This window comes from Priapulus caudatus, unplaced genomic scaffold (genome assembly GCF_000485595.1).
Source record: "Priapulus caudatus unplaced genomic scaffold, Priapulus_caudatus-5.0.1 Scaffold1384, whole genome shotgun sequence".
In the NCBI taxonomy this organism is placed as follows: domain Eukaryota; kingdom Metazoa; phylum Priapulida; class Priapulimorpha; order Priapulimorphida; family Priapulidae; genus Priapulus; species Priapulus caudatus.
The window spans coordinates 44,376-54,023 of NW_014578445.1; the positions used below are offsets into that span (position 1 = coordinate 44,376).

At 44.3% G+C, this 9,648-nt stretch overlaps 2 protein-coding genes across 2 annotated transcripts in view; both read right to left on the minus strand.

The window, feature by feature from the left end:
- The window catches only part of LOC106816455 (thioredoxin domain-containing protein 9-like), a 19,257-nt gene extending 18,523 nt beyond the window's left edge, over positions 1-734 (minus strand). Inside the window, exons 1-2 of the mRNA XM_014821077.1 lie at positions 472-734; positions 197-278 (exon numbers count right to left, since the gene is read on the minus strand). Coding sequence (XP_014676563.1) covers positions 197-278; positions 472-579 — 190 coding nt within the window. The 5' untranslated portion in view covers positions 580-734. The remainder of the gene's footprint in view (positions 1-196; positions 279-471) is intronic.
- Positions 735-5,278: 4,544 nt separating this feature from the next.
- Positions 5,279-8,488, minus strand: LOC106816452. The gene is made up of 3 exons (XM_014821075.1): positions 8,368-8,488; positions 6,612-7,379; positions 5,279-5,397 (listed from the first exon to the last, which is right to left on the minus strand). Exons 1-3 carry the CDS (start codon positions 8,486-8,488, stop codon positions 5,279-5,281), a joined length of 1,008 nt encoding a protein of 335 aa, XP_014676561.1.
- Positions 8,489-9,648: the final 1,160 nt, after the last annotated feature.

The following is a 9,648-nucleotide window of genomic DNA, read 5'->3' on the forward strand; positions in this document are numbered from 1 at the left end:
CTCTCTCTCTCTCTCTCTCTCTCTCTCTCTCTCTCTCTCTCTCTCTCTCTCTCTCTCTCTCTCTCTCTCTCTCTCTCTCTCTCTCTCTCTTCTCTCTCTCTCTCTCCCTCTCTCTCTCTCTCTCAGATGAGCACTGTCTCTTCAACTAAAATAAGATCAACCACGAAAACAGAAATTGAAATCCGTGGTGGCTTACCTAGTGCTAACCATTCCTTCTTGTCTTTCTGGCCTTTCTTCAATGCTTCTAACCGTCTGCGTCTGACAGCCTCTAAATCATCCTGTAATTTATTTAGAATATATTACAATTACATACATAGATGTAAATATATAATCCGATACCATGTACATGTATGCATGCGTGCAGAAAAACGTTAATAGATAAGATATTAATATTGCCTACGTGAACTTAATAATCCCCGAATGCTACATATAGTACATAAACTCTCACAACACCATGCAAATATGAGAGACCTCATCCATCTTATCAAGCTTTTCGATCTGTGCATCCACTTGTTCTTCCACCATACTGGCTGCAGCTAGAAGTTGCTGCTCCATTGCTGTACCAGCATTAGACGCCATATTGGGCACGTAAGCTGGGGTATGATAAATCCTGTCTGCAGAAAGTACAAAAGTTTGACAAATAAGTATGCTATCGTGAAAATGTCCCGAATAAGCTCTCAACTGAGAGGTGAACACATTTCAGTCACACATGTTCACATTACCGCCCACGGAGGTGATCAAGTCCATCACATGGGACGATGTCCGTGTCGCCACGTCCAGTGACCCAACCATGTGCAGATTGGCCGGGTTCATCCAGGAGGGCTTCCCCAAGCTGCCTAGTGATCTCCCTCACAAACTCCGACTATACCACCAATTTCGCGTAAACCTCACAGAATTTGATGGGGTATGCCTCTACAAGGACCGCATCATCATTCCTCCATCACTCCGTGACCGGGTACTCCAGCCACTGCATTCAGCCCACCAGAGTGTCACCATGATGTGCTCACGGGCAGAGTCGTCATTCTTCTGGCCGGGCAAGACTCCTGCCATCACTGAGATACGGGCACGCTGCTCTCCCTGCAACTGCATGGCGCCTTCACAGCCAGGCACGCCTCCCACCCCGCCTGTACAGCCTGATTATCCATTCCAATGCATCGCCGCTGACTCCTTCACCTACCGTGGTCGGAACTACCTGGTTGTGGTGGATCGGCACAGCAACTGGCCAATCGTTGAGCAGGCCGCCAATGGTGCCACAGTACTAATTGCTGCCCTGCGCTGCGTCTTCGTGACTTTCGGCATCAGCGACGAGCTGTCATCGGATGGTGGCCCCGAATTTGCGGCAGGCGCCACCCACAATTTCCTACGTGACGGGGCGTGAATCACCAAACCTCATCCGTTGCCTTCCCCCATAGCACTTGCCGCGCAGAGGTGGGGTCAAGACTGTCAAGCGCCTCCTCACTGACAACACTGACGCTGAGGGCTCCCTTAACACTGATGAGTTCCAACGTGCCATTCTCCAGTACCGCAACACGCCTGACCGTGATACACATCTCTCCCCCACCATGCGTGTCTTCGGATGCCCCATCCGTGACTTCATACCCATTCACCCGGGGAAGTACCAACCGCACAGCACGTGGCGCGAGACACTCACATCCCGGGAAGAGGCTCTGCATAACAAATACATGCGCTCTGCCGAGCGCCTATCAGAGCACACCCGTCCTCTCCAACCACTGTCACAGCGTGAGAAACTAGCGGTCGCCCAGTCGCCAGTGGCGATTAGAAAATCGACCGGGCGACTGCTTGCTCGTGTCAGCTGGTCCGGCCGGGCGACTAGATAATCGCCGCACAGGAAATAAAATGAAAGTGTCAATGACACTGTAGCTCACCACAAAAAAAGGACACAAATGAGTGAGTGAGAAGAAGTCAGTTTTAATTGAGCAACCATCAACATACATTATAGAAACGAAGAGTATATATGGAAGAACTCCCATTATATACTCTTGATAATTATATGTGTAATTTTGTATGTGAAAATAAATGTTTGAGATGTGAAAGTCTGAGATGTGGGCGAGTGATGGCGTTACACCTAAATGATCGCCATTTAACGTTTTTATAATATTCAGATTTAGGCACTGCCTAAAAGCGGAGCTCCCGATGTGTAACGTGTAAGATTGAGAGGATACGCTTATTCCACGTAGCTGCTATATACCACGTGACAATGGTGTTTCCCTGCCCATAACACAACTTTTGTCAAAGTTTAATTGGTTGCATGGAAGTGTTTACTTCGTATGAGTTTTTATAGGCGGTAGCACACGGTTGCCATCTGTATATCGCAATAATAATTTATAAACCAAAATGAATCACAATTTGTCCTTTCAATAAAGTGATAAAAATGGTAGGTCAGCGCTGAAACAAAAAAGTTTTGCACTCAGTCCGTTAGACCATTTCCTCAGAAAATGTCTGATATCTGACCTTTCCCCCACTGCCCTTTGACCTGTAATCTCCAATTTCGCGCTGGTGATTGATTTTCTCCCCATCACACTATACTCCCCGTTGAGATTTGTCCCCCAATTCCTTATTTCCTCCTATACCTTAAGTTAAGGGAGAAATATTCCCCCTCCATTAACACACCTTGACCTTTGACCCTTGACCGCCAAATTCAACATCCCGAGTCCTTTTCGCGACCCCCACCCCCCACCCCACCCCACACACACACACACCCGTTGTCCCGAATATCAAGATCGTACGTCACGCGGTTAAGATTTGTGCCGTAACTGTTGACGGACGGACGGACGGACGGACGGACGGACGGACATTCATGCGATTCTACAAGCTGTGCACATCTGACTTCGTAAAAATAGTGTCAGTACAAGTCGGATGGACAACACTACTTATGATGTATTTTTAACCGTGTTTTACATAATAAACAAGAGCCGCAGAGCGTCTGGGCTCATCTGAGGTCTGTTGCTACGGTTATAAACGTAACATTTAAGTCGTGCGTAGTGACACCTTTGTTAGGCGCAGATATGCAGATACGCAGTTGCGTACACATCATTTCAGCAACCTTCTGCATTCTGCATACCTCCCCAATCCCATTGGTTGATACAAATCGCGTGCCTGAAACTCCTGTTTTATGGTGCATTGTGACCATAACCCTAACCGTATTTACAAATAAAAAAAATTAATTGTAAAAATTATTTGTTGTTATTAAATTTTTGTAAATAAATAATGTAAATATTTGCATTAATTGGAAAAAATAGTTAAATGGATAAAGATAGAAAAATACAGAAAACAGGTAAATAATAAAAAATCTGATGGGATTCGATCCAAGGACCGTTGAGCCGTGACGCCTGTGCTGTACCCGTTCGGCTATCCAGGCTTATTGGCTTTCTAGATTATGGATGTGCCATGAATATGAGAACACTGTGACATCATTGAAGCAGTTCAGCAATCCATGTTTAACCCTCCTCTTGAGGGTCAAAAGGTTATCAGACACTTACTCTTCTCACGTCAGTGGAAAGCACATTTCATGGTCCTTTCAATAAAGTGATAAAAATGGTAGGTCAGCGCTGAAACAAAAAAGGTTTTCACTCTGTCCATTAGGCCAAGTTCTAAGAAAATGTCTGATATATGACCTTTCCCCCACTGCCCTTTGACCTGTGACCTCCAATTTCGCACTGGTGATGGATTTCCTGCCCATCACACTATACACCGAATATTAAGAGCATAGGTCGAGCCATTAAGATTTGTGCCGCAATTCCGTATTTCCTACTATACCTTAAGTTAAGGGGGAAATATTCCCCCTCCGTTTACACATCTTGACCTTTGACCGTTGACCCCCAAATTTGTCATCCTGAGTCCTTTTCACGATCCCCCCCGACATCCCGAATATCGTGACCGTACGTCGAGCAGTTAAGATTTGTGCCCAACTGTTGACGCACGCACACACGGACGCACGCACGGACAATCATGCAATTCTACAAGCTGCATCTTACTACGTCAGATGAGCTAATAATAGGTGAAGCGAGGCATGTATTGTAAATCATTAAATTTTGAATTTTGATATTTTGAGTGAGTCACACTATATCATTTACCCCTGATCACAGGCCCATGGGCCGTTTCAATAATAAAATGATAGTAAACAAACACAAAATGTTTTTAGTACCAAAGTCTTGATGTTTCTCTACCCTCTTTCGCCTATCAATCATTACTGATAATTTCCTATAATTGCCGTTCAAATGCTCTTCGGCAACACACAACTGTGTCAAGTACACGGCATGCATGCCGATGTGCACAAAAAACAAAACTATAGTCTCTATTAAAGAAAACCTGGTAAATTAAACAAAACTCTGTAATTTTGTAGTTTGTGCACAGTAGCGTTTGTGCGGTGTAACTGTGTGTTGCACAGGAACATTTCAATGGCATTTACAGTAAATTATCAGTAATATTAGGTGAAAGAGAGTAGAGAAATATTGTATTTACAACCAAACTTTTAATGATTAAGACTTGGTAGTAAATACATTTCGTGTTTACTAACAGTTTATTATTGAAACCTTTCAATGTTCCAAGTCAAGTGCCTGTGCTCCTGAATGATATACATAATTACCTCCGCCAAGGAGGTTATGTTTTTGCCCGTGTTAGTTTGTTTGTTGGTTTGTCTGTCAACAGGATATCTCAAAATGTTACGGACGGATTTTGATGAAATTTCTTGGACGGGTTGCATGGTCTTGGGCCAAGAACCAATCGATTAGATTTTGGTGGTATTGGAAATCCGGATCCAGATCTGGATCCAAGAATTTTTTGATAGATTTCTCATCATTGATGACCATCGGTTAATCTCTAACTGTTTCGCTTCGTTTCGCTTTCGCTTTCTCTCTCTGTAGGGGTTCATGATGTGGCACCGCCGCGTTAAACCGAACTACAAATTAGATCGATTCGGATAGCTATATATATAGATATATGCGCCGTGCACGGTGTCAATGCAGAGTCAAACAACAACAGCAAGATGGGGGGGAGGGGAGACTGCTACGCTGTGGCATAGATTTGCTATCTCCGATTGCAGTCTTGTTCCTAATACTATATTTATTTATCATGATATCAATAAGCATGCATAGCAATTAAGGGGGGCTTATGTCGGGCTTGCGAGCCGACTCGACTGGAAGCAACTGGATTTCGAGCAACTGGAAGGCGATCGGCCTGACTAGTTGCGTCCAGTTGGCCCACTGTTTGTATTCTGAGTGCAACTATGGCGGCCAGTCGCAGGCAGTCGCATCAGCAGTCAAACGCGACCTAAGGCAACTGGCAGTCGCAGTGAATTGGCAGATTTGCTTCCAGCCGGAGCGTCGGCCGGCAAGCCCGACATAAGCCCCCCTTTAGCATGAATGTGGAACTCTGCAACTACGATCGAATTAGGTCTATAAACGTTTCCAACGCTTTTCTAAGCAGCCTACAATCTACTTTTAATTCGTAAATATCCCCCTCACTATTTAAACCACAGCAGAGCAAGGAATCAGCTTTTTTAATCGGCTTATCATGTTCTAATCTAAGTACCATAGTTAGTTAGTTAGTTAAGGATAATGGGTTGTGATAAGCCTAGCCTAATATGCACCCATATCTTGCGATTTCATGAATCGGTCGATTTGGCCTTAAATACGTTATTAGTGCAGCTGCGACTGCACTTTGTGGGAGTTTATTCCAGGGTTGCACCACTCCCTGGCTAAAAAAGTTTTGTCGCGCCTGGAGTCTGGACCGTTTTTATATAATTTCATGTTATTTCCTCTTAGTGATGTTGTTGAAGCTGGACAAAAGAAAGTATTTGGCTTCAGTTTATATTGCCCTGTCATGATTTTGTATGATTCTATTAGGTCGCCTCTTAGTCTTCTGGTATGTAAAAATTGTAATCCTAAAAACTTCAGCCGGTCCTCGTACTTGACGTTTTTTAACCCATATACTAGTTTGGTGGCCCTTTGTTGGACTTTTTCCATGTGCTCAATGTCTTTACTAAAGTAGGGAGACCAGGCCTGGATGCAGTACTCTAGGCGTGGACGTATAAATGTTTTGTATAGAATCAAGAAAGCTTTCTTGTCCAGGAACTTGAAGGACTTCCTGATTGACCGTAATACATTGGTAGCTGTACAGGCCTTTATGCACTGCATCATAGGTTTCATGTCGTTAGATATCCAAACCCCAATGTCCTTTTCCTCCTCTTCCTCCTTCAAAATTCTTCTTTGGTCCCTGTCTTTCATTGTGTAGATATATTTGTTATTTTTACTGCCTATGTGCATCCTTTGGCATTTTTCAACCTGAAATTTCAGGAGCCATGTTTCTGACCACTTACTTAATTTATCGAGGTCTGTCTGCAGAAGAATATTGTCTGTGATATTTCTTACTATATTCCAAATTTTTGTATCGTCTGCAAACATTTTCAACAATTTACAAGGTCTGGTATATCGTTAACATAAATTAAAAACAGGATTGGACCAATGACTGATCCTTGAGGTACCCCGCTGTCGACGCTGCTCCACTCAGAAAATTCTCCGTGCACTGATAAAACTGATAACTTTCCAGCCATGCGATTAGGTTTCCCCTGGTTCCGTAGCCTTTTAGCTTACTTATGAGACGGCGGTGTGGAACCGTGTCGAAGGCCTTTTGGTAATCCAAAAATACTGTGTCTATTGAAGCACCACAGTCCAATGCTGATGTCCAGTCTTCGAACGTTTCTAGAAGATTTGTCAGGCAGCTTTTTCCTGCCGTGAACCCGTGCTGGTGAGGGGTGAAAAGGTCATTAATGTTTAAGTGCTCCACAATGTGATCGTTTAGCAGAGATTCCATCACTTTATATGTTACACACGGTTTAGCGAGAACCTCTGCGCACTCTTTGAGAAATTTTGGGTGTATTTTGTCTGGCCCAGGAGATTTGTCTGGTTTGACCATATCAAGTTTCTTTTTGATGCTCTCCGTGGTAAAGCGAATGTTTCTTATGGTGTGATCATTTTCAACTTTGTTGTCAAATACTGGTATTCCTTCTCCTCCTTCTTGTATAAAAACTGAATAGTAAAAGTTGTGCAGCAATGATGCAGCATCTTTGTCCGAATTTGTAAGCATTCCATCTTGTCTCTTTAGTTGGGTTACACCAACTTTCACTTTTTGCTGGTTGCGTATGTAGGCATAACAAATTTTGGGATGTATCTTGAAGGAGTCTACTAAATGTTTTTCGTGGTCTCGTCTGGCGTTCCTGCGCATCTCTCCGGCCTTGTTTCTCTGCTTTGCATAGTCTTCATAGTCACGTCTTCTACCTAGGCTCAACCATCTCTGGAAGAGTTCGTGTTTCTTTTTTACTGCCTTCTGAACTGCTTTCTTCATCCATGTTGGTTTTGAGCCTTTATTGCGTGGGGCATATCTTGGTACAAATGTGTTGCATAATTTGTCTACTGTGTTTACAAATTCGCTCCAAGATGATTCTACGTCATTGGCATTTAGAACTTTAGACCAATCTGTGGTTAGTAATTCGTGGTTGATACTGTTTGTAATCACCTTTCCAAAAATTTAGACCTTGGCTAGTTCCATCCCTTTTCCCTGGTTCTAGATAGGTGAGTAGGGTCCAAGACAGACCAACATGATCACTTTTCCCTAGCGGTCCTAGAGTGATCATGTTTTCCACCGTGTGTTCATCGTTGGTAAATACCAAGTCCAGCATGGATGTGAGCTTTCCATCGACTAAGCGTGTTGGTCCCGTCACATGTTGGCATAATAGCATGTCTTGTGTTATGTCTAGGAATTTACAGGGGAAACTGGACTGTTCTCTGTCGGTGTAATACCTAACAAAGTCTACATCTCTTAAATTGAAGTCGCCCATTATCAATAGATGCTTGTAGCTTTCTCTAGCCACTTTCGAAAATAATTCCAGTAAATTTTCATTGTTCACGCTTGAGCTGGATGGCATTCTATAGCATACCCCTATGAGTAAAGTTTTTTCTGTTGCCCAGGTATACCTTGCAGTGCTTGCACCATGTTGACTCGGTAAATTTTTCGTTATTTAGAGTCTCGCAGGGTGCTGCTCTTAATTAGTCGTGGATTAGTAGGGCTACTCCACCTCCTTCCTGTCCTTCCTGAATAGTGAATAGCCGTTTAGCTTTAGTAGACCATCAGGTACGCTTGTGTTTGCCAAAGTTTCTGCTCCATCCATCCATCCACTTCCAGCTCATTTAGTTTATTAAAACGATACTACGTGCATTTGTATAGTAACATGTGACACAGTTAGCTTTGTTTAGTGCAATGTCGTATTTACATATGTTAAACCCGTCCCTGTTGTCTATATGGCCGTGTGAGGGAGTTGGGAGTCCAACACCTTTCTCTTTACAATTTGACCTCTTCTGATCATCAGGTCGTACTCCCCCTGGTCTCTCCTCATCCCCAGCTCCTGCCTCAGTGCTTGCCACCTGGCCCTTTCCTGCGGGGTCATGTCCGGCTTTACATAGCAGTCTTTCATTGTGCTGTTTTTCAAGTTTTTTGACACGTGCAGCAGCTTCAACGTCGAGCACTGCTGTGAGGTCTCTTACCTGTCTCATGTCATGATCTACTTGACTGTCTCCCTCATGTTCTACGGGCTCCGGAAGTCCGAAGACTACTATGTTACGTTTCCGTCAGTCTCTTTCCTCGAGTTCTCTCTGAAACTTCTCTAGTTTTTCCTCTACTACGTTGTCAAAGGTGTCGTCAATTGTTCTTAGTCTGCCATTAATCTTGTCGACCTTGTCTTCCGTCCTTTGTATATATGATGTACTTTCTTGTGCTACTAGTACTACCTTAATATTGTTCATGCTGTCCGTGAGCGTGTCAAGCTTCTTCTGTTTCCGCTTGTTTGTGTTCAAGCCTTGCAATGGCACCAAACAGGTTTGCTACACTGTGATTGCATTTGCTGCAATACCAGGGGATGTTGCTGCCTCCGTTTTTGTCAGCGTCGGACAGGAGAAATTCATACGATTCGTCGCCGAGTCCTTCGCATTTGATGTGATGCCAAAACATGCAGATTTCACAGAGAAGTCCCCTATCACTATCGCTGAGAGGGTCTATGTCCCCCAGGGTACTGCCGGAACGTACCCTGGGTACGGTCCGGTATACAGGAACGTACCTCTGGTAACTATCTAATATGCCGAGCGCGTACCTCGCCTACTCCACTAACGAGTCTAGGGAGTCGCCTACGCCTACTCCCTAACCCTAACACTAACGCTAACCATATCAAATACTGAAATAGTTACAAGGTTCCGTTCCGGAATACCTGACCGTACCCAGGGTACGTTTCAGCAGTACCCTGGGAGACATAGACCCTATGAGCATCACTAAAATGACTAATGACACTATCCTTCACTAAAACTTTACATGTTCCACACCCGTCTGAGTTTCCTTTGGACTGCACCCTCTTCTTCCCGCTTTGACATCCAGTTTGTTTTGGTCCTGTGTCAGGCTTCCCCTAGTTTTCTCTGTATTTGACGCAGTAGGCGCCCCCCTTATCGTGGAGACAGAGCCGGTTCTTTCGTTCGACATGATTACCAGTAGTCAGTAGGCCTGTACCGGCGTATATTTGGACGCGGGCCCAAAACTGGACGCTCCTAAGTGAGCATGCGCGCGTGCCTGCGTGTGGGTGTGCGTACG

Excerpts from the sequence above, each read along its gene's own strand:
- LOC106816452 (XM_014821075.1), bottom strand. The coding sequence starts at position 8,488 with ATGAAAGACTGCTATGTAAAGCCGGACATGACCCCGCAGGAAAGGGCC. Across the intron at positions 7,380-8,367 it reads CGACCTGATGATCAGAAGAG|GCTCAAAACCAACATGGATG; the intron begins GTCAAATTGTAA and ends CACGCAATAAAG. Across the intron at positions 5,398-6,611 it reads TCCACACCGCCGTCTCATAA|TTGCAGAGTTCCACATTCAT; the intron begins GTAAGCTAAAAG and ends ATTCGATCGTAG.